Source organism: Montipora foliosa, chromosome 11 (assembly GCF_036669935.1).
Source record: "Montipora foliosa isolate CH-2021 chromosome 11, ASM3666993v2, whole genome shotgun sequence".
Classification (NCBI taxonomy): Eukaryota; Metazoa; Cnidaria; class Anthozoa; order Scleractinia; family Acroporidae; genus Montipora; species Montipora foliosa.
The window spans coordinates 24,307,354-24,329,821 of NC_090879.1; the positions used below are offsets into that span (position 1 = coordinate 24,307,354).

General features: G+C 39.4%; 3 protein-coding genes across 8 annotated transcripts in view; 2 read left to right on the forward strand and 1 right to left on the reverse strand.

The window, feature by feature from the left end:
- Nucleotides 1-12,775, reverse strand: part of LOC137977475 (cysteine and glycine-rich protein 1-like) — a 19,267-nt gene extending 6,492 nt beyond the window's left edge. For 2 of the 5 annotated variants that reach the window (XM_068824706.1, XM_068824705.1), the window contains exon 1: nt 7,247-7,557. The gene's annotated coding sequence lies outside the window, so the exon portion shown is untranslated. Of the gene's footprint in view, nt 1-2,744; nt 3,081-7,246; nt 7,558-12,753 lie in introns of those variants that run through there. The other 3 variants (XM_068824707.1, XM_068824704.1, XM_068824703.1) reach the window with 3 other exon arrangements.
- The window catches only part of LOC137977474 (uncharacterized), a 25,906-nt gene continuing 12,346 nt past the window's right edge, over nt 8,909-22,468 (forward strand). For both annotated transcript variants that reach the window (XM_068824701.1, XM_068824702.1), the window contains exons 1-8: nt 8,909-9,102; nt 11,857-11,895; nt 13,438-13,473; nt 14,228-14,296; nt 19,905-19,982; nt 20,435-20,485; nt 21,158-21,193; nt 21,367-21,435. In XM_068824701.1, the coding sequence (XP_068680802.1) occupies nt 9,012-9,102; nt 11,857-11,895; nt 13,438-13,473; nt 14,228-14,296; nt 19,905-19,982; nt 20,435-20,485; nt 21,158-21,193; nt 21,367-21,435 (469 nt within the window). In that variant the 5' untranslated portion in view covers nt 8,909-9,011. The remainder of the gene's footprint in view (nt 9,103-11,856; nt 11,896-13,437; nt 13,474-14,227; nt 14,297-19,904; nt 19,983-20,434; nt 20,486-21,157; nt 21,194-21,366; nt 21,436-22,468) is intronic.
- LOC137975327 (uncharacterized) lies at nt 14,753-16,375 on the forward strand. Its single transcript, XM_068822418.1, has 2 exons — nt 14,753-16,054; nt 16,136-16,375. The coding sequence occupies exons 1-2, from the start codon at nt 14,753-14,755 to the stop codon at nt 16,373-16,375; spliced, it is 1,542 nt and encodes a 513-aa protein (XP_068678519.1).

The window sequence follows — 22,468 nt, forward strand, 5'->3', positions numbered from 1 at the left end:
CTGTGCTATTAGAGATGGGTGCTTAGAGTTAAAAAATGTGTTTCAGCGCTATTTATACGCAACTGTCTGCAGTTGTTGTACTTGTACACCCTAAATCGATTAATGTTTTCCATGACTACTGACAAGTCGGAATAATCATCACACCCATCAGTACACTTTATAAAGTTTTGTAATGTAATATAAAGTTCTATAATGAGCCGCTGCAAGGTTTAAGCACAAAATGAGGAAAAAAGGTTGACAAGACCATTAAAGCCTTCTTTCCAGGAGAGTCTATTGGTAGCAGGTACAAAAAACAGGCCACAGGTCACACAAGTCACAGGTCATTGTTTTACCAATACCGAAACAACCCTAACCGTTTTATACTAATGGGTAGGCATTGAGGACAAAAACAATAGAAACACGTTGGAATGAATGTGAAAAATATTTACATATCGTCCAATCTCCTTTGTCTTTGTCCTCTACACTTCTCTTTCAAGTTGAATTTTAATATATCGAAAAAGGCCTATTGCAGCTTGTCAAATTTGAATAAGATTAAAACAAAAGAAAACCAAAAAAAAAAAAGTAGCCATCTCTAGCAAGATATCAATGCAACATGTAGAAAAAACAAAAGTTATACATCTTTATACAGTGCATGGCATGCAATATGTAAGCATACAGTATCCGACAATTTAAGACAGGTTTGACTGTTTTGTGTATGACTTGACTCTTGGCAGAGGTGGAATTGCTTTGAATCAGCGGGGGGGGGGGGGGGGTGTAAAGTTCAGGTTTCAGATTAGGGTCGCAGGTCAGTGTTCTAATATAACTGAAACAACCCAAACCTTTACAAAGATGCTAACCTTCGGCTTAAACATTATTTTTTAGGCCTAACGTTAGCATTAGTAATTTTTTGGGTTGTTTCGGCTATGGTGAAACAGTCCCTGGAAAGGGGAGGGGGGGGGGGAAGTCCCATATAAAAATGACGGGGGTACTTGTCATACCTTTTAGGGATTTAAAAAAGCAGTTTTGGTACCTCTAAGGGTATTCAGCCTCAAAAGGTCCACAGCGGGAACTTTAGCAGTACCTTTTAGGATATTGAGCCGAAAAAGTATGACAGGAGAGATATGACAATTAACTAAGTTTCAATTTTGTCTAATTAAAACCCATAATCTGGTACCACTTAGGGGTGTAAAAATTTCATGCCACGTGCATAAAATAGGAGCTTGGTACCTTTTAGGGGTTCTTTTCAAATTTTCCGATGAGCACCCGTCCTTTTTATATGGGAGCCCGGCCCTAACCCTAACTTGCAACCTGCAACCTGCAGTTTACACTTTCCATTAAATCAGGTCGTTAACTCTGCATGAGTGCTTATCTTTTTTTTGCTGCCTGGCTCTCAAATGCAAATCTGTAGCTAGTAATATTTATTGCCAGTTCCCAGATTCAAATGTACTCCAAAGTTTTAGAATGTTTGCAAATTAGCTCATGACTTTTTTTTCAGCTGGGAGGTTTTATTCCGAGATCTGACTGTTATTATTGTTTTGTCAAATTCAGCAATTTCACAGATCAATGCCTCCAAACTTAAGAAAATAAGAGAAAGGTATGAAACAAAAAAACTTGTAGGATTTGCCAATAATACATTGAGAAATTCAAATAAGTAAAGTGGAACAAGAGTTATTTGTAACAAAAAAGCTTATTAATTTCAATTATAATTGTTTTTGCGGTACAACAAGCATTAAAATTCCCAAACAGATTCTCACAGCATGTCTCGGCACGTTGCTGACATGAACAAAAAAAATGATGAACAACTACCGTCATATTTTGAGGTTTCCAAGAGCTTCACACTTCTTCATTCCAGCTTTAACTCTTTCTTTATAAAAAAGCTTTCTTACATGGATGTTAAGTTTTGAATGATCTTTCACATCCTTCAAGCCATTTTAAAATCTTTTATGTAAAAAAGGTGAATTTGACATTTGGGGAGGGCAAAGCAGTTCGTTTTTTTTTCCTTCTGATGAACAAACCCTGAATTAGTCATGCTACATAGCTTTGTGAAGTGTTGGTAAGATACCTTGGAAGGATTTTTGCATATTGCTCTAAATATTGAGGATAACGGAGTTCAAGAGTCTAGATTACCCAGTGGGGTGGGTTGGGGATAAAGTTTCGCACGCATTATATTTCAACTTTAATCGAAAACCACTCACAGATAACAACTTAATCAGATTATTGAAATGGAAGGGCAGGTTGTAACGATATTTGTTTTCCTTTTAATTGCAACATTGAGTATTCGATTTAAACAGATCTTCATCGCGTCACTGAAGCGACAAAATTCTCGACCTTTAAACTTAAAAACTCTGTCTTTTGCACACAATCGGCATTCGCAGACAGTATATAAACTTTATAACACGGGAGGAAATGAAGAGTACTTTTGGAACGATTATTGTTTTAGCAATTCAAGAGCCTTAAAAAAATTCTATGCCTTAGTAAGCTAAATTGATTTTTTTCGTTTTCTGAAGCGTTTACCCACGAACGAAGTTAAGGCGCCCTGATTGTCTACGGCGAAGGATTAAAGGTACTTTAGTTCTATTCTACTGAAAGAACGTTTTAAAAAAGATTAAGCTCTATACCTTAATAGTGGCTCAACTCTGGGATACATAGTTTCTGGGCGCTTTTCAGTCACGAATGCGGTCAAAATACATCGTTGAGCTCTGGAAGGTCACAAACTTCAGCCGAATTTTATAACAGCAACTTGTTGATACTTGGTGCAAACTTACCTTTCAAACTTAATTCTTTTTCTCCTGAAGAAAACTCTTCCCTTCAGCTGAACAAAACACCTTAGACCAACTGACTGTAAAACTTGCAGCCGTTTTAGCATATTCTAAACAAATTAATCACTGAAGCAATACGACTCTTACGCAAAATGCACGTAATTGGCCGCCTGTTAAAAACCAAACTCATTACATTCCAATTAGTTCAACAGCTCATTCGCTTAGATTCCATTGTTCGAAAAATTCTCAAACAATGGCCAATATTGAATTCGAAGCAGCATTTAAGGGACTCCATGCAATTCTGAAATAAAATACTTAAACCCATCTAACAGAGGAAAAAAAAGAACATTTTATCGCCAGATCAAGCGGTACGAAGGCTTGGTACAGTGAAAATAGGCACCTAGAGCGTGCACATAAAAACAACGTTGACGTTATTTCGGCCAAGGAACAATTACGGAGCTTTTGTAATATCCGGTTTGATAGCCGTCGTTTGCAAAATAATCCGAAGAACAGGATGTTGACGCAGATTGTAAAAATATTTGGGCATAACGTCATGAGCTGGCCAGAAAGTCTACGTAATTTTGTGTTTAAATTCTTAAAATTGCGCTTCAATATGCGGCAAAGATGAGAATAAGGAAAGGTTCCGTTTATACAAACGTTGGCCGTGTAGCACTTATATTTTAAACAGAGTTAACTGAATAGAGTGTAATGTGAAGTGCTAGATTTCAATCCCATATGAACCATGTGAGCGTTAGCCCTACAGATGGAAATGGGCCCACACAAGGACAGAGACCCTGGTCAGAGTTTTTCTCTGTCCTCGTGTGGGCCTATTAAACGCTCGCATGGTTCATATGGGATTGAAATCTAGCACTTCACATTACACTCTATTCAGTTAACTCTGTTAAAGATGAGAATAGTTCCGTGAGCGTTCTCACGCCAACCCCTGCTTTTTAGCTCTAAATCTGATATCAACTAAGCTTAGAAGAAGCCAAAGAATTCGTAAGTGAGTTCGAATGTCGATTTATGGCGCCGAAGAAAAAGCATAGCGATATCGTCAATATCAAGTGCACTGCCGTCTTTGCGTTCGTAGTTCTAGTCTTCCTTAATCTCCTAACAATGATCGTGGCTAATATTCCGACTTTAAATAGCTTTTCAAAGTTGTTTATTACACATCTTTCACATATATCATGCTCATATATGGTGCAATTAGTTCTTTACAACAAACAAACAATTTATTTACTGCGTTGAAAATTAAAGTCTCCGACGAAAATTACTAGATTGTGTGTACTCTGTTTATGAAGGATAGAGAGCGTTCCCCGCGAAGGGTTTGTTTCCAAGGGAAAATATTCCATCACTAGGTTACCTTGGCTAAGAATTTTATCTGACCTGAGAAAAAAAATGGAGAGATATGTTTGATTACGTTGCTCCTGTTTACGCTTTTTTGCAGAACTTTGTCAATATTGTAAGTCTACAAAAGACAAAAACAACGATCGATCTTTCAATTAAAAATGTGATGACCTTTGACTGAAACCCGTAATGAGGAAATAAAAGTTCATGACGTTATAATGGTCTCCCAACGTTCTTTCCAAAATCCGGCCAGCAATGTCCTTATCCAATATTTCCGGAAGCACTGGAAAGGCAAATGCGTCCCGCATTCTTCCTAAATCATGTGGTTTTTGTTTCTTTTATGTCATTCGTTATAACTAGTAGCTGACATAATTGTTTCCTATATATGGTGTTACAATCGAAATGGCAAACAAAAAATGGTCCCCGAACTCCTGGAACTAAAGTTTATTCGTTAGTTACTTGCAAATTATTGCAAAGATTTACAAAATAAACTGTTGACAAAAATACTGCTGGTATTTGTCGGGTCAATCTGGTGAAATGGTCGCTGCGTAATTTAGAAAACATAGAACTAATATAAAACGAAACCGTCCCACAACGCAGCGTTGTTTTAAAATTATTGTACCATGCTTTGGTTGGCATAACGGAGCAAGGAGCAAGGAGCAAGGATGGCACAGTCGGTTAGTGCGCGGCCTTGGTGCAGGAGGTCATGAGTTCGATTCCCGGATCTCGCATCCTTGTTTCGACTTCTTTCCTTTCCGTGTAGCTAAGTAGCTTTAAATACCCGTAAAACGGAGCACTGATGGACAGGGGGGAGTAAAATGAGCGCACCGTCGACCTCAGGTTTGTCAGTTGAATTACTGTTACGAGTTATCGACGTTAAATATGGTTGCTTTACTTTACTTTACTTTATAACCAGCCTTCTTCGACTTCAAGTAGGAATTTACTGAGTGGATGTTCTTTTTTCTGTTGGCATGATAAAAGTATCCTTTTATACTCTTTGAATGATTGCAACTCCAATTTAAAAAAGGTTTTGCGCTGAGGATCCCAAATGCATTGCTCATAATTGCTGATTAATTTAAGATTTGTTAAAGATAAACGTCGACAATGTACGGAGCCCGTTAAAAGTCTAAAGTGCGACAGGGCTGATGGCTTCGAATGACCGTCCAGACTGTTTACTAGTGTTTCCTACAGCCTTTTTCTGTTAAAGCTGCCAGGCGCAAAAAGGAAGCCTGGGAGAATAAGAATTACGACGATAAGACAAGCCGTCTGTTTGGTGAATGATCATTTTATTGAGGGTACAGTCAGTGAAAAATCTTGCAATTATAGCTTATGCGCAACTTTATGGCCAAAAAATTCCGCTAAGTTTTGTTGTCTCTTTTTAAATTGGTGGATCAGTGTAACGCAAGTCTGTTGGTCACGTGCAGGAGAACTCGTTTACATGCCCCCCTGTCCGTCCTTGAGAAGACACCGGAAATGATATGGTGTGATTGGCCAGCGATTTGAAAGAAATCTTTATAACTTGACACACATAAAAAGAGCATTTGTTCTCAAATAATTACATTTAAATAGGTTTATCAGGGTTATCAGTCAATAGAAGTTGGTTGTAGGTCTTGGTGATTAAGAATACTTGTTGACTGATGTTTCAAGAAATGACTTTCCAGTGCTTTCCTTACCCACGGAATAGTTCGTCGTTTTGTTTGAATTTTTGAACCCAGAATCGTCTCAGCATGAAAAGGGTATTAGACAGCAGGGTTTGAAAGATTACATCATAGCTAAGCTCCTTTTTCTATTTGGTTTTCAACAGATTTTCATCCTTGTTTTGATGATGTCTCGTTGGTCGTAGGGGTTTTATTTTTGGAGTGACGACCCCATCACTCGATACATTATCATCTCTCAATGTAAGAGATTCAAGTCAGACGAGTGGTACAAGAACCGCAAAACGTTCCATTGAATATCGAATTCCTTCCCCTAATCAGTATTTACCCTGCGTCATAGTCATAATCTTCGACAGAAAATGTTATCATCAGTCCGAACTTTATTGACTTCTGTGCTATTTTTCCTGAGGCTTTTAATTAAGCTTTCGAACTAGATAGCCTTGAAAAAACTTTTCTAGTGAACAGATAACGTACCGTTCCATGCCTCAAGCGAGATAATGACACGCTGTGAGAAACTTGATTTCCATTTTTTTTTTCTGTCGCCTCGCCCTTTTGGCAGTCCAGACATCCGAGTTGTTAAAAAAAAAAAAAAAAGACCCGTTCCCGTTTGCTTTTCTGTCATTTTCGTTGTTTTTATTCCACGACTGGATGAACCCCACATTTGTGAGTTAACCGAATGAAAACTGGTCAATGACTGAGCGATTAATCCTCAAAGTGAAACCTAAGTTTTATCCTCAATTTTCCTAATTCCAAAACATTTCAAGAATGAATGCACTTTAGAAAAAAACCTCGAGGACGCAATAGAAGGAAGACAAAAAGCTTAACTTTGGTTTCCGATGATACTCATGAAGTTCATCGTCGAGATTCTTCTTGAAGTCACAATGGGTTAGGATGGATCTCAGATCAGTCAGATCTCCCACTTCAATCTCAAATCGACATAACTGTTTGACCCTTCAATAGACGACAACGTTCAATGAACATTTTTTTAGTTCTATGGGGTTAACGACATCGTGTTGAGAAATACAGCACTTCCCAGTGGGAAAAACTTCACGTTGCCTCGGTTTTTGAACTTCCGCCCGGAGTTGAAACGCAAAGTCCGTCATGATCATGCAACTTCAACAACTTCCGCCTAAAGGATCTAGAATATATATATTCCTCTTTGCTTGCAATTAAACATTGGAGTCCATTTTCATAGCATTATGAAGTTCCAAAACTAGGTTTATGCACTGTTAGACAACATGAATCGACAGAAATCCATTCAGCTTGCTTCTTCAAAAACTTCATGAAAGTTCATTTTTTTGCCCAGGAGATTGTATGTCGCGCTATTGATGAAGAAGAAGGAAAGCTTCGAGCTGACGATGAAATAGTCTGTTCATTTGTTTCAAGTCACGGGCGCCACGACTTTCTTTACGGCACTACCGTTCCCGCTCCCAGGTAGCTGACATTGTCAGTGACAAGTACATTATTTGGAAATTGTTCGAAGGTAACTACGAGAGTTTAACTTACCTTGTTTCGCTTAAAAGTCTTCAACTCCTAGCGTCTAAATAGATGTACACAGAAACGCGAAGTCTTCGAGAAATAGTTGCTGCACTGTGCGGACCAAAAAAGCCGCTTAACTCCGAGACAAAGTAAAAGCTCTAACCGTTGAACTTGTTCATGACCTGAACTCTATTGATTCCGATAGTTGGTGTTAATTAAAGCAAATGCCTTGCATGGTTATTGTTTGCCAAGCCTAAGTCGAACTTCTATCCATTACAAAAACATTTCCTAACGGAAACCATCGGAAGTGTGAGGACATCTGTTTGTTTGTTTGTTTTTGGCAATCTATTTGTTATTTGTTTTTTTATTTTCAAAATATTGTAGACAACACTACCGATACCCGATAGCCTATATAAGTCTTATCTTTCCCCTAATGATACAGATCGTGTAAACACATATGCATATTTCCATCGTGTGTTTATTTTGAGCCCTAGACAGTTGCCAATCATCTATTCTCGTCCAGTTTCTCGTCCTCGAAGCCACTACCACGTGACCAAAAGAAACGAGGACTCTGGGAACGAGAATGCCAATGGTTGCATGGCTTAACGCATGCGTAGGGCCGATAATGTGCAGCTTTCGCGACATATTTCTAATTGTGTAGTTCCTTACTTCTCACATTTCGTGTATCGCGCTATATTCAAATAATCAAGTGAAGCTATGATTCTCGCAGTTATGAACGCAATTTTAGCAATTGCGTAAAGAAGCCTGATACCGGACGCTCTAACCAACTGAGCTATGAAGCCACAGTTCATATATGGTCCATTTCATATATCATTTCATCGTTTATTTAAGCAATAGACCACACGTTTCAATGGTTTACGAATAGAATTCTCCCTCTTCGCCTACAGGGCCTTCTTGGATAAATAACGTATAGCTGCATTAAAATTTCGCCATTCTGAATGCACTTTTCAGGTAACGCTGTACAGAGACGAGGTAGCAAATTTAAACCAAGCATTCTGAATGGTCAATGATGAAAGAGAGTCACAAATAGCCAATCAAATGCAGCGCACGGATAATGAGAGATGGCTAATGACAGATGGTGGCGATATGACGTAACGTTGTAAACGAACATAGGGTGTAAGTAATCATATGGTTTTGAGCCCGATTTGGAATAAACTGAAGCACTAATAATTTTTTTCAAAGACCATCAAAATTGCTCGAACCCCTAGGGCACTTTTGTAGTCACGCTTATTTATTCCAAGTTGCACTCGAAATCATTTGTTAGCCTGAGAGAAAGTGGGATTTGAGTGACAAATTTAAAATCCCCTCAACCTCGTATCCAGGCTTCCAGGCTGCTATCGTCGGGAGTGACGTATAGACCACTTTCACACTGATGGCGACCACTTTTACATTCTTTTGAATTTATGTTAATTAGACCTACTGCCCTCATTTTGAAACTAATATTCTTTTAAAATTTGCTTGTCGTAGCGAGTCTAGAAAGGCTTATTAGCATTAAAACAAAAGATTATTTTATTTGGCCGCCATTGTGAAGGAGGTTTATTTCCGGCCGTCAACCGGAAATGTAGCGGTGGTCTTACGTTGATAAATTACAGGACACCGTTGTGATAGATAAACCGTGATATCAAATCTCAATTCGGTGATTGGCTATTCCAAATTTAGTTCGGTTTCAAATCTCCTAATAGAGTGATTGTCCCTCTTGTTTATTGAAACGAAACTCAGAGAAACACTGCCGTACATCGTCTTAGTTGTTGGTAGCTTTTGTCTCTCTAAGATGTTTTCCAGTCTATTGATATTTATTCTTATGCTAGCGCTTGTGTCTGCAAGACCTTCTCCAGATCTAAGCCTCGAAGACATTGAGAAAGGTAAGTCAGTAAAGTGTATTTATTATTAGAAACGCTGGCTGCGCGTCGTGAACCGACAGTTAAGTAGAGGAAAACCCAAAACGAGTGGCTTGAGAGAATACTGATGAGAAACCTTTGGTGTTGTTATAGATCATTTTCCTCTATTGAATTCTATCTGGTTTGTTATCTGCTGGTTTGTTGTACCACGATTTTAGAATGTGAAACAACTGTTCACTCATAAATAATTGGAAACAAATCGGCAGATCTTTTTGTGTCAAATCTAAAGTTTATTCTAGGTATAGAAAATAAGTTCTCAGGTTGTTTGTATAGATTGTTTTGAAGATGCTCTTTCGTGCGAAATTTATTAAAAGGAGGTTTCTTTAGTGCGTGCCCTGAGAACAAATCTGCGAATGATTTTGATCATACCGATCATGTCTACAGAGTCCCACCTAACTTACGTTGCGAAATACCCTTGTGGCTAGACGTACTTGTTTTGTCGCAAATTTTGTTGATTTAAAGCATGCAGGGGTGCAGCATCAAACTTTCTCAGGCCAGAACGCCTTTGACAAGAAAGAAAGCTTCACTCGAGGGTCCTCGAGAGAATCGTTATGAAATTATAACTCGCGCGCGAATTCCATAAATGTAAGGCACTAGGTGGAGACGTTGTGTTGACTGAAATCGTTACACCCATTCGTTACAGATTGGATTAAATCCTTGGGGACAAACGAATTTGGATAGGCTGTTAGTCGAGTCCATACACATTTTTACTCGCTTTACTTTACCTTTACCAGAAGAGAAGGGAAAAGAAAATGCAGAAATATCACCTTTGACACCTTTACTTAGCGAGGGACGCGAGAAGGATTCGATTACCACGCGCGGGTCGTTGGCAAGCCAAACTTGCCGAGTGTCGGTGATCACGCATTCGAAATAGTTCGAAAATGTTCTCCAGCATTCGTTAATTCGAGGAGATTTTTTGCGCTCGGCTAAGGCAGCATTACTTGTCGTCCTTCGTTAACCGCAGATGTCGAAAAATAAACACTGATGTGAGAGTGCAACTGGCAATTTTTTTAACTGCGTAAAAGAGGATTATCTTGTCTACGCTAAATGTTTTGTTTGGTCTACACTAATTGGCTTGAACTGTTTATATTGGAAATTTCTCGGCTATAGAAAAAGCGATGTGTGATTCGCCTTGATATGAAGAGAAAAAATACTTTGTTTGAAGAATTTTCTACCAAGTTGGTCGAGATGACACTTACGAAAATGCATGACAGAGTAAGAGTTGTTTCCATTGCCAAGTTCACCACCTAATCCGTTTTATGTCTTCAGTATCCAAAGCTGGCGATAAACCTCTTAGAGTTTTCTCCACCCACTTTCGAAAATGCATGGATTCATGTAATTTTTCAGGAAAATATTTGTGAAATTTCCTATGTTTTGCTTCGAAGGTTTTTCATGAAGCTGAGTGTTTTTCCTGTGTCCCTCGGTGTCGCGAGAAAGGTTTTCTGAGATAAACCAACTTTTTTATTTAATGCCATTGTAACAGATAACTCCTGGCCAGCTTTCTCAGAGCTCCACTGAATAAAATTCACAAGTTTATATCCTGAGCTACGCAAAATTACAACATCTCGTAACGGAATACCTAGGCCTTTCCTTTTCCGGCAATTGACCAGTGCTCACCTTCTCGAAGCTTGGTTAAGTAGTATCAAAAGCTCAAGTTGCTTCAGGCGACCTTTGCCAGCCAGCTGAAAATGTCGACATGGGAAAACTTGAAATAGTTTTAGTAGCAAAGATTCATGAAATAGCGAGTTTCCCAAATTTTGTTCACTTTGTACTTTTTATCCTCGGCCTCAACAAATATTGTTCTCTTCCAAATTTAGATATTTTTATCACAATCATACTTGTCAGAGCAATAGTTTAGATTGTGGAAAACAATATTGGCCATTGTTTAATTAAAAATGCTTTATATTGCTTTATAATAGACTGCAAAACAGTCGTTTTCTCCCATTTTCGGAAGGCGCGAAGCGCCGTAAGCGTGATCCTCGCGTGTGAAACGCGCGAGCCTCACACTCTCTTTCGCCGTTTCTACACTCGCTCCAGACCTTTCGTTTGAATATTTACCGCGTCGCTTGCGTTCGCAAAAAATACGACTGTTTTGCAGTCAACTTTATAAAAAATAATTAAAATAGTAAGCGCGGTCTCATTGGTCAATAGCTGTGTTTAGCTTGGTGCTATCAGACGCGAGTTTTGATTGGCTTGTAGGAAATATGAGCGTGTATCAAGAAAATCTGTTTCATTAAAGAAGTAAAAAAACAGCATCTTACTTCATTTGTTGAATTATTTTTGAGAAATATTTCATAAAAGCAACAGAGGATTTTTTTCTGTGTTTACATAGTTTCATCTAAACACTTGGGGAGTTGGGAGAATTCTCGACAGTTATCCTAACCCTCGACTGCCTCTCGGGTTTGCACAACTGTCCCGAATTCTCCCAACTCCCCCTCGTGTTTAGATGAGGCTACGTAAACACGGAAAAAGTCTTCTATTACTTAAATAAAAGACAATTGGCCAACAAAGTGAAATTTTAACCAATCACAAAGAAACCTGCTGGCCGTCGTTTTCCCGCGCTTCGATTGCCGGTTTGTGCAAGCTTTGATTGGTCCAATCATTTTTTCTATTCGAGTCGCTCTCCCCCTCGCTATTAACCAAAGGAACTTGATTTTGTGACAAAATAGAACTCTCCGGAATGCCGGTATCACTAACGACGCCCATTTTGTTTTTCAGAACTAAAAGAGTTGGGCGGAATGAAGAGCGACGCCTCAGGTAAGAAGACTTAGTCAGAACTTCGATACGTTTTCAATATCTTAGGTTATGTTTTTTCCTAGCGAGCGTTGAATGTTCGCACGGGATACATCCAACAAAATATTACACCAGTCGATCGTGCAACAGAACTATCTATCTCCCGGTGTGCTTTTCATAAAGACCGCTTAAATAACATTGTAGAAAAAGCTCTCCATATTCGACCAGCCGAGACACGACGTTAAAAGCTATCGGATCATGTGTATTTTATGGAAAACTACGTTCCGAAAGTAGCGGTAAAATTTTACAGGTGTTATCAAATCCCCAAATAACGACCCTCCGAAAATAGCGACCTTAATAGTAATTTCCCTTTTCAGCAAAAAATAACAGAAATACGTAATTCAAAAGTAAGTCAAAAAATGAGGAAAGCCTGTAACGACCAATGACTCCGACAGCTCCCATGGGAACTGACTTCTGCTAACGTAGATTATTCAAAGACTGATTCTTTCGAATTGTTATTCGAAACAATAACATGTTATAAGTTTCTCCAAGTAAAAAGTGCGCATATTTTCACATTTCGAACGGCCCATGTTCGGTACACGTTTTAGCTATCCGAAAGTAGCGATGATAGGGAAAGCTTCTATATCAGAAAGTAACGAGGGCCCAGTTACTTTCGGAACTTATACGGTCGGGAAGTGACCGACAGTTTCTAAAACTTTCAGACTTTTTAATTACTAGTATCTTTTTCTAAGCCGTACTCTTCGCGGATTCAAGAGAAAGATATTTTTGTCCACGAGGCTGTTGTGATGATTTTTACATGACTTTCTGGTTTATACTCTAAAACGAAAAAATCTTAAATACGAGCGCCACGAGAAAACTTACATCTAACATTGAAAAGGACGCCTTACATCATTTCATGATCTCCTGAAGTGGAACTCGTTGAAGCGGAGACTTGAAAGCACAAATGCGATAATTTGTTGTATCCGACTTAAAACGCTGTAACTCCCACAGTCCAAAAACACGAGCCGGTCAATGGACCCAATGTGAGTCATATTGCTGTCATGTGAACGCGAAACGAAAGACAAAAGCGAGAATGAATTTATAAGTTAACTCGTTTACGAATAAATCTGGCCCGACGGAAAGGAAATATGATCGTTTCGCTACGTTTTTTTAGTGCCACAAAATACATGCGTAAAGGGCAAAAGCAATGGTAGTGCCTGTACGAGTTCGAGCGTGCGGTTTACATTTTGATACATGTCTGCCCTTCGCGTCCTAGCAATGGCGTAAAATGACCACATTTTAATTTTGTATGGAAGACACGAGCACCTGACAATAAATTTACAATTTTCTTTGCGAATATCCACACCGTTCATTAAATTTTTATACACACTTTCCATGCCGAACGACTTTGATTTATTGCGATATAATTGTACAAGCGCATAAGTACTTTTTTTGTGTTCATGGCGTAGGGCGGCCTTTTTTTCAACGCAGAACGGCAAGGAAAGCGAAACCATATTTCTTTGAAGAAGTTCAACTTCCTCATGGCTCATTTATCTTACGTTTCAGAAAAGAAAAGCGATGACAAGGCGGCCGAAAAGTCTGGTAAAATATCGATTCTTTTAAATTTATTTAGACATGGCCGCACTACTACTTAATCCTTTCACTCTCAATAGTGCCACTTATAGATTTTACTCTGTCTAACGCCAGACGATTTTACTCGTCAATGGGGAACCCCACGGGGCTGAAAAGGTTAACAACAGCTTGATTCACTCAAAAACTATGTCCCCATTAACCCTTTCACCCCCAATAGTGCCACTTATAGATTTTACTGTCTAACGCCAGACGATTTTACTTGTCAATGGGGAACCCCACGGGGCTGAAAGGGTTAATGTGAAGGACTGATGAATGTGAAAGAAATGTGAAGTGCGAGTTATACAGTAGACGCAAGATAGAACTGATCCGCGCACTTTTAAGCAATTGTCACTTTATAGACACCTGAAAAATTCAAGCGGCTCCCACGAGATTCGAAACTTTCATTCATTTCGCCTTTCAAGAAAAATACATGAGCCAAACAAATTGACCTGCTCACAAGCGAGTGGCTTCATAGCTCAGTCGGTGTAGAATTTTCCTAGCATCCTAGAGGTCATGGGTTCGAATCCCGTTGAACGCGTGAATTTCTCTGGTGTCCATGAGAGATGATTGCTTTTAAATTGTCCAGTTAAGTGCCGCACTTCACTCAGAGATACACTTCTTTCACAAAACATTATTGTAAATATTGTATCTTCCCCGGATAGTGAACGCCAATTTGCGTGCTTTTGGAACTTAAAACCTTAAGGGTGGCCTTTTGTATTTTCAGATCTTTCCAAGGAACTATCAGATTTAGCCAGAGAAGTGCCTAAAGTAAAGCTTGACTCAGCGGAAAAGTGTGAGTGTTTAAAAGGCCTGGGCAAACCGAAACATTTGCTTAAAACATCCGTTCGATTTTGTTGAACTGCCACATTCGGAAACCGTTTGTCGCATGCGACAAAATCGTATCGTGTAAATCGGCCCTAAAAATGAGAAGATACTAGCTGTTCCTGAAAATGGAGAATGAAGGATTCACGTTTGTACGCTCGGGTTGTCGTCAAAACCTCAAATTTGGTGACTTCACGTCTAGTTTTGAAGAGTACTGCAAACGTATGAGCTTGAATGCGTGCCCCACGTGCAGCAAGATTATTTTTCCTCTTTGAACCAATTATATTCTTGTTTTGTTGTGTTCTCTTTGACGCCCGCGTCGTAGATCTTGAAGTAGGGAGGTTTTAAGAATCTATACCAGCTTTTAAGCTCCCTAGTTCAAGATCTACGACGCGGGGCTAAGTGGGGCTATTCACATGATTTCTGAATGACTTTCATTCTGGAACGAGTTCATTCGTTGGTGCTTGTCGAGGACATGATGACAGATAACGAGTCTCTCCCGCTTAACTTCGACGGTTCTTATTTACAATACCTTCAGCTCAAAGGTGACAAGTTAACGTGGATTAGTGATCTTGAATCCCTAAAACATTTCGTTGAGAAGGGTTTGAAACAACAAGGCAAATGGTCGTCGCCCGGCGGAAATTCGAAACAATTTAAAAGCTCTGTCAACAACCTCACTATTACTTGGTACAGTAAAAAGCAACTCACTCTCGCCTTCCAGGGGCGAGATGGACCCGTTTTAAAAGGCAGCTTGACCAAACTTGTTCGAGACAACGCAGGGAGAACCGATTCAACGGGCTCGAATGTCTCTTCAACGGTCGAACAAGTAAATCCATTGTTGTTTGAAGCCAACGACATTTATGCTAATCAACCAAGGGTAGCCGAAGCGGGACCAGTATTTTCCAGTCAAGAGAGATCTAATACTGAATTAGTTGCTGAAATGGAAGGTATAAAACTTGACCTCCTTATTCTACAGAAAAAGGTAGAAGCCAACTCTAATCTGCTCTCGATAAATTGCCAAAATCGAGAGGAATTTGCTGTTAGCGCCGAACTTTGTGAATACAAAGGGAGGTGTGAGAATCTGGAATCATCTATATGCAAAAAAGAGAGAGTTATCGAAGAACTTGAGGAGAAATGTTTGTCTCTCGAAAATCGTGCTGTATCATTGGAACAGGAAAATGACTCACTAAGGCTTGCATTAAGGCTTATTTTACGAGAAAAGAACGAAGAAGACTCCCATCACCAGCAAGAGACGAACGAGTGTTTTTATCAAGTGAAAAACTCGGGCACGAATGTTTGGTGTAATAAACGCAAGCAACGTAAAATGTCAACTCAGAATAATATCGTGACGCGTAACAGGTTTGAGATCCTTAGTGATGCACAAGATGATCCAACAGAGACAGAGGCAGCAACACACAAAATCATCCGGCGACGGCAAAACCATCAACGGGCGTCATATAGGTCGTCTCGCAGTAATCCTAGTGAACCAAGCGAAACTTCTGCTAACGATGATTTACGCGGTGAGGTCGGCAGAGAGAGGAGTGCCAGCAGTAAGTTTACAACCCTATTGATTGGGGACTCCATGGTCAAGGATATTCACGGTAAGAAATTAGCGAAAGCAGTAGGGCACCGAGTGGTGGTAAAGTCATTTTCTGGAGCCACAACCAAAGCCATGAGAGATTACTTAAAGCCTAATTTAGAGCTCCAGCCTGATGAAGTGGTGCTACATGTAGGTACAAACGATCTGAAGGCTAAAAACGGCAAAACATCTAAAGAAGTTGCAGAGGCTATTGTTGATCTCGCTAAACAGATAGAGGGGTCTTCCGAAGCTCAAGTCATAGTCTCAGGACTTGTAACACGAAAGGACAAGCTTAATGATAAAGTCTCAGAGGTGAACAAGCACTTGACGAAGTTTTGTCGTCAGAATGATTGGAGATTTATTGAACACAATAATATAAACGAAAAGGGGTTAAACCGTGGAGGTCTACACCTGAATTTTGCAGGTAACAAGCGTATTTTTAAGAATTTTTATCATGGTCTAGCTCATTGAACTTTTACTATGCCTTCCATTAATGCCGTGCCGTTGGAAGGCAACAGTCAGGAGTCATCGAGAAGTCCGACTCAAAATCCTATTGATCGTTCTCGAGTATTGCCCTCCAAACGCGGTTTTAAGCTGGCCTCGCTGAATATAAATAAATTGACCACTCATCTTGATGAACTCAAGATCTTTCTCGTAAGTAACGATATAGATGTTCTCGCAATTAACGAGACTAAACTAAATGAATACATCACCGATAATGAGGTCAGTATCTCTGGTTATGATATAGTTAGACGTGATAGAACTACATATGGAGGTGGGGGCGTTTGCTTTTATGTAAAAAAGTCAATTAACTTTTCGGTGCGCAACGATCTTTGCATGGACAGTCTTGAGAACCTTTGTATTGAAATACGCAAACCTCGCTCTAAATCATTTATTGTTGCTACGTGGTATAGACCACCTAATTCGCTTGTTGGTATATTTTCACCTTTTGAAGAGTTGATTGGGAAATTGGATTCCCTTAATACTGAATTCTACCTTTTAGGGGATCTAAATTGCAATATGGCCGCATCCCAGTTTGACAGCGATACACGCAAATTATTAACTATCACGGATGTTTATGGACTTCAACAACTCATAACAGAACCAACAAGAATAACCGAAACTTCTGCAACATTGATTGATTTAATTTTTACTAACTGTCCTGACAAGGTGTTATGCTCAGGTGTGCGTCATATTGGCATTAGCGATCACAGCATGGTCTATGTCTATCGAAAATTAGCCATTAATGGACAGAGTAAGGGTCACACTAATATAACCTATAGGAATTTTCGAAGTTTTGACCGTGATAAATTTCGTAGCGATGTTGCATCTCAAGATTGGGATCACATAAACAATTCTTCCAATCCAAATGATGTGTGGAATGAATGGAAGGAATCCTTTTTGGCTATTGTTAACAAGCACGCTCCATTGAGAACCACTCGTGTTCGCGCGCGGGGTTCCCCATGGATTACTTCTGAGCTTAAAAAACAGATGCACGATCGAGATATTTTGAAACTCAGAGCAATTAGATCAAAAAATCCTAATGATTGGGTTCACTTTAAAAGACAGCGGAACAAAGTCAATAGTGCGACTAGGCTAGCGAAGCAAGTTTATTATCAAAATATGCTAAACGAGCATAAGGGTGATTCCCGCAAAACCTGGCAGATCATCAATGAGCTGTCTTCCCGAAATTTCGTGGAAACGTCTGTGAAACAACTGAATGTAAATGAGCAATCAGTAACAGCTCCAGCAGAAATAGCGCACGAATTTAATCGTTATTTTGCTACCATTGGCCCGAAACTTGCTAGTGATATTCCTTCTTCAGATGGCAACAGCTATCTGAATTATCTCACTAGCACGGATAAGGAGTTTCAGTTCCGCCCAACCTCCACAAATGAAGTATTTTCACTGCTGAATAAACTGAAAAAATCAAAGGCAGTCGGCCTTGACAAAATTTCTTCTCGACTTATTCGTGAATGCGCGGATCTTATTTGCAAACCGCTGTGCTATATTTTCAATCAGTCATTAAATGTAGGTGTGTTCCCAGACGACTGGAAGTGTGCACGGGTCACTCCACTATTCAAACAAGGGGAACGTGATGACCTAAACAATTACCGCCCAATTTCCGTTATCCCGGTTATAGCCAAAGTGTTCGAAAGAATAGTTTATAACCAATTATATGCGTACCTAACAAAGCATAACGTAATATGTAAATGCCAATCTGGTTTTCGCTCTATTCATTCCACCGTTACGGCTTTACTTGGGGCTACGGATACTTGGGCTTACAACATTGACCGAGGAAAAATAAACGCTGTTGTTTTCCTAGACCTAAAAAAAGCTTTTGATACGGTTAATCACGAGATCCTTTTATCTAAATTAAATAATTACGGCATACATGGCATTTCTTACAACTGGTTTAAGTCCTATTTGGACAACCGCACTCAAAAGTGTTCTATTAATGGATCACTTTCTAAAACCTGCTCACTAAGTTGCGGCGTCCCTCAAGGGACTATTTTGGGTCCATTGTTGTTTTTGCTATATATCAATGATCTGCCAAACTGTCTAACGAATTGTATGCCATGGATGTACGCAGATGACACCCACCTAACATATGCGAGTGACAATACAGGCGACATAGAATCAAGACTTAACCATGATCTAGAAAATGTTAAAAAGTGGTTGATAGCAAACAAACTTACCCTGAACATGAGAAAAACCGAATTTATGCTGATTGGATCAAGGCAGAGGTTGTATGCTCTCACAAATCCTCCAATTCCCGAGATTAATGGTGCTCCTATCACTCAAGTTTCTGTTGCTAAATCCCTGGGCGTGCTTATTGATAATAATCTTAACTGGAGTAGCCATGTCGATAAACTGACAAAGAAAGTAGCTTCTGGAATTGGAGCCCTCAAACGTATAAGGCATCTCGTTCCTCAGACGACATTGCACTCTATTTATCACGCTTTACTTCAACCGCACTTTGACTACTGCAATGTCGTCTGGGGAAACTGTGGTATCACGTTACATGACAAATTACAAAAACTGCAAAATAGAGCAGCCAGAGTTTTGACCTTCTCTAATTTTGATGCAAATGCTAGCGAGCTATTCAAAATTTTAGGCTGGAAAAATCTAGTTAGCCAGCAACAAATTGCGCTGGCCACAATGGTCTATAAGTGTCTTCAGGGGCTAGCACCGGAATATCTATGTTCTAAATTTACAAACCGCGAATCTGTTTATAGTTTAAGAGACTCTGAAAGAAAGCTTAATGTTCCGTTTCCACGGACAAATTATTATAGAAACAGCTTCAGCTATAGAGGTGCTACTGTCTGGAATAGCTTACCCCTCAAAGCGAGACAAGCAGAGTCTCTTGGGCTTTTCAAAAATCTGATTAAAGACATATTTTAGTATAAAGCACGGCATTCATGGAAAGCAGCTTTAGAATTAATATAGTATTATAGTAATTGTATTTTATTGTAATCATTTTAAAATTTTACCTTTTGTAATTTAGATTTTAGCATTGTTTGTAATCTTAGCTGATGATTTTACCGTGCATAAATAATAAAATATCATATCATTCCACCACTCTGTATTTCTCTGTATTTGTTCACATGATAGCGAGACGAAATTTCGTTCCTGTATAAGCCATTTCGGAATGAGTTAATTCCGAGTTTCAATCCGACTGAAAATTTCCTTCCGGGATGAAATTTCATCGATCGATTTTGTCATGTGAATGCAGTATACGAACTTCATTCTGGAACGGAACTCATTCCGGAATCATGTGAATAGCCCCTATAAGAAACGACGACGGAAATGAAAACAACATTGCCACAAAACAAGTGGTTAAGACAAAATAATCGCCAAATACATGCGATAGCGCTAACTTATATTTTGAAGTGACGTTTTCGATGACGTTAAATCTCCTCATCAGCTACCCTCTCCAACCGCTAAGACAAGATTTAAAAATGGTAGTAATAACATATAATTATGGGTCCTCTTTCAGCTGTGGCAAAGACTGAACAAAAGAAAGATGAGACAACAGAAAAGACAAAATCAGACTTGAATAAAAAGTCAGCTGCGTGTAAGTACCATGAAAGTCCCTGAAGATCCGTGAAATTGCGATTTACGACCAAACTGCTGCTGTCGCATTAAGAATACCTTTATGGTTTAATTGTTGGCGAGGAGCACTTCTGGTAATACTTTTGGACTTGACTGGAATGTGAAAGGTTTTTCTTCTTCTTCACAAATAGTCGAATGGGTAGGAAACTCAAGCTGTGATCATCATTTTTCCTTCCCACCTTCGGCAATTGTGGGGCACGCCTTCTCTTCGCGAGGTTTAGGACTAAATTTAGCGCGGTCGTGAGTTTGTCTCCTACATTAAACGGGACGAAAAGCAACAGTACGGTACATTTTTGAATTGAAAAATTACAAAACGCGTCTGTTGCTTTCGGTAACCTTCCGCCCTTTTGCTTCCTAAGGAGACTTTATTTAACCCTAGAAAGTTTGGATGCAACTTCAATTTTCTATTTTTAGCTGATCCAGTAGCCCGCGATCCTCTCCCAAAGAAGTCACTTACCAAGCCAGGTAAGACAAATTCTTGGGGCTCCAGTTGTCAATTATAGACAAAAGAAATTGAGAAAAGGAGCATTGTTGAAAAAACCCGAGAAGATTCTATTTCAAAAGAATTATTCACATCCCTGATGAAAGGCTAGATGCCCCCGCTAGTCATACCACCACGACGCCTTTACCGGCGATGATAAATCAACTTATTTGAAATTATCAAAGGGAAATACGATCCGCTCACAACGATGTATAAGGTTCTTAATCTAGAAAAAAAAACCGCCTAACACAGCCGTGTGCTAGCTGACAGGAAAAATGCTATCAAAGTTTCTTACTTATTATTTTTTATCATTAGGCGCTAGTGAGTCTTTTTTTAGCAGTGGCCGAATTCATCCTAGAGACGGATTTGTCCGTCTGGGACTAACTTGGGTAAATTAATAGTTTGTCTGATTAATAATCTGTATATAAATACGGGGAGAAAAAGGACGGAACATCCGTCTGGAAATTTATCTTGACATATGAATTGTTACACCAGTCTGCTGCAAAGCCTAAGGTCCGATCAATGAAAAAATGCCGTGGCAGTAATAAAAAGAAGTCACCTTGTACTGGGATCCAGACACAAGTTAGAGGCCAATCATTTTAAGGAATACTGAACTCATACTCATTGACAACCTATTTGTATCCGCTTAAATTTAGATTTTAAGGACACTGATGCCTACAGGCGTCTTGTGGGTAAGTGAGAAATTTATGCGTAATTTTCCGTGTTGGATGACCCAAACAGAAGATCTCTCGTCAACTTTTTTGTTCCTTATCCAGCTTTTGTACATTCATCATTGTTATCTGCCTCTCTTGATATTCGTTGCAAACTATTTTTTTGTTCTGAAAAGATAATTTTTCTTTTCCAGACTTCTATCGTCGACCCGTTCAACAACACCGAACTCTTAACTATGACTATCCTGCCGTTCGCAAACCAGGTAATTTTTAAATGTCGTTTTGTTGTCATTTCACGACTTAAAAACTGCAAACGAAAACTAAGTAAAAAGGAAAGATAACTCAGTATGTACGCCAACATAAACGTTCCTTCAAGATCAAAATTTGAACTGTCTGTCTTATTCCATCATGTTGTGTTACGAAGTATTTGATACTAATTTCGTCTTGTTCACGTAGTGTAATATGAGCGAAGAAAACTTTGAACTGAATGGGTACGAATGGTTTTGAAGTAATGATAGAGAATTCGTTGCTCAATGCTCGCGTTGTCGTCAAAACTGGTCCAGTTCGGTGTTCCCTTAGGGATTCAAGACACCAGTGAGTTGACACTTGGGTAGTGTAAACACTACTGTTACAATGTGTTTCTCTCAAGTGTAACCTCAACCGTTGTTGTTTGGCAGATTACGGCAAAGAAATGCACGTGCGTGCCTACCGCATGTTTAGCACGATTCTTTTTGCTCATTTGACAGTTAGTATTGTTTTGTTGCGTTGCCCCCGCTTTCTTAAACTTCCAAATGACTATATCGTCGCCAACAAAACGCCACAAATCGGTATATTTATTGCGAGAAACGTGCTCGTCGTGCGTCTTTTTATTTTTGATACATTGCCTCCTGACACCAATAAAATGAACTTGTATTTTGGAATGACTTCTACGAAGTCATGGTCGTCGTCTTCGCGTAGGCACAAGGAACGCTCAACAGTCAGGAGTTTCACAGGTTTACGCACGTGCTCAATATAACAAGACCCATCACGTCACCAGAATCTCGGATCTTATATCTGCGCATGACCCAAGGCTCTGAGAAACTCTATCTGTAGGAGAACATGCGCCTTAGGGTTGTTATAGCCAAAAATTGGCTATTTGAACCTTACGGCGCCTGCTCAATCCTCGTGCTAACATGGATACACCAATCAGAGATGCTTTTCATTGTTCTTCACGAAAACCAATGCCGGAGAAGACAATTTGTTTCAGGGGTTCCCCAAAGCTCTTCTCTCCCTCAGTTATACGCAAAAGACCAGTTG

Excerpts from the sequence above, each read along its gene's own strand:
- LOC137975327 (XM_068822418.1), top strand. The coding sequence starts at position 14,753 with ATGACTTTCATTCTGGAACGAGTTCATTCGTTGGTGCTTGTCGAGGAC. Across the intron at positions 16,055-16,135 it reads CTGATGAAGTGGTGCTACAT|ATAGAGGGGTCTTCCGAAGC; the intron begins GTAGGTACAAAC and ends CTCGCTAAACAG.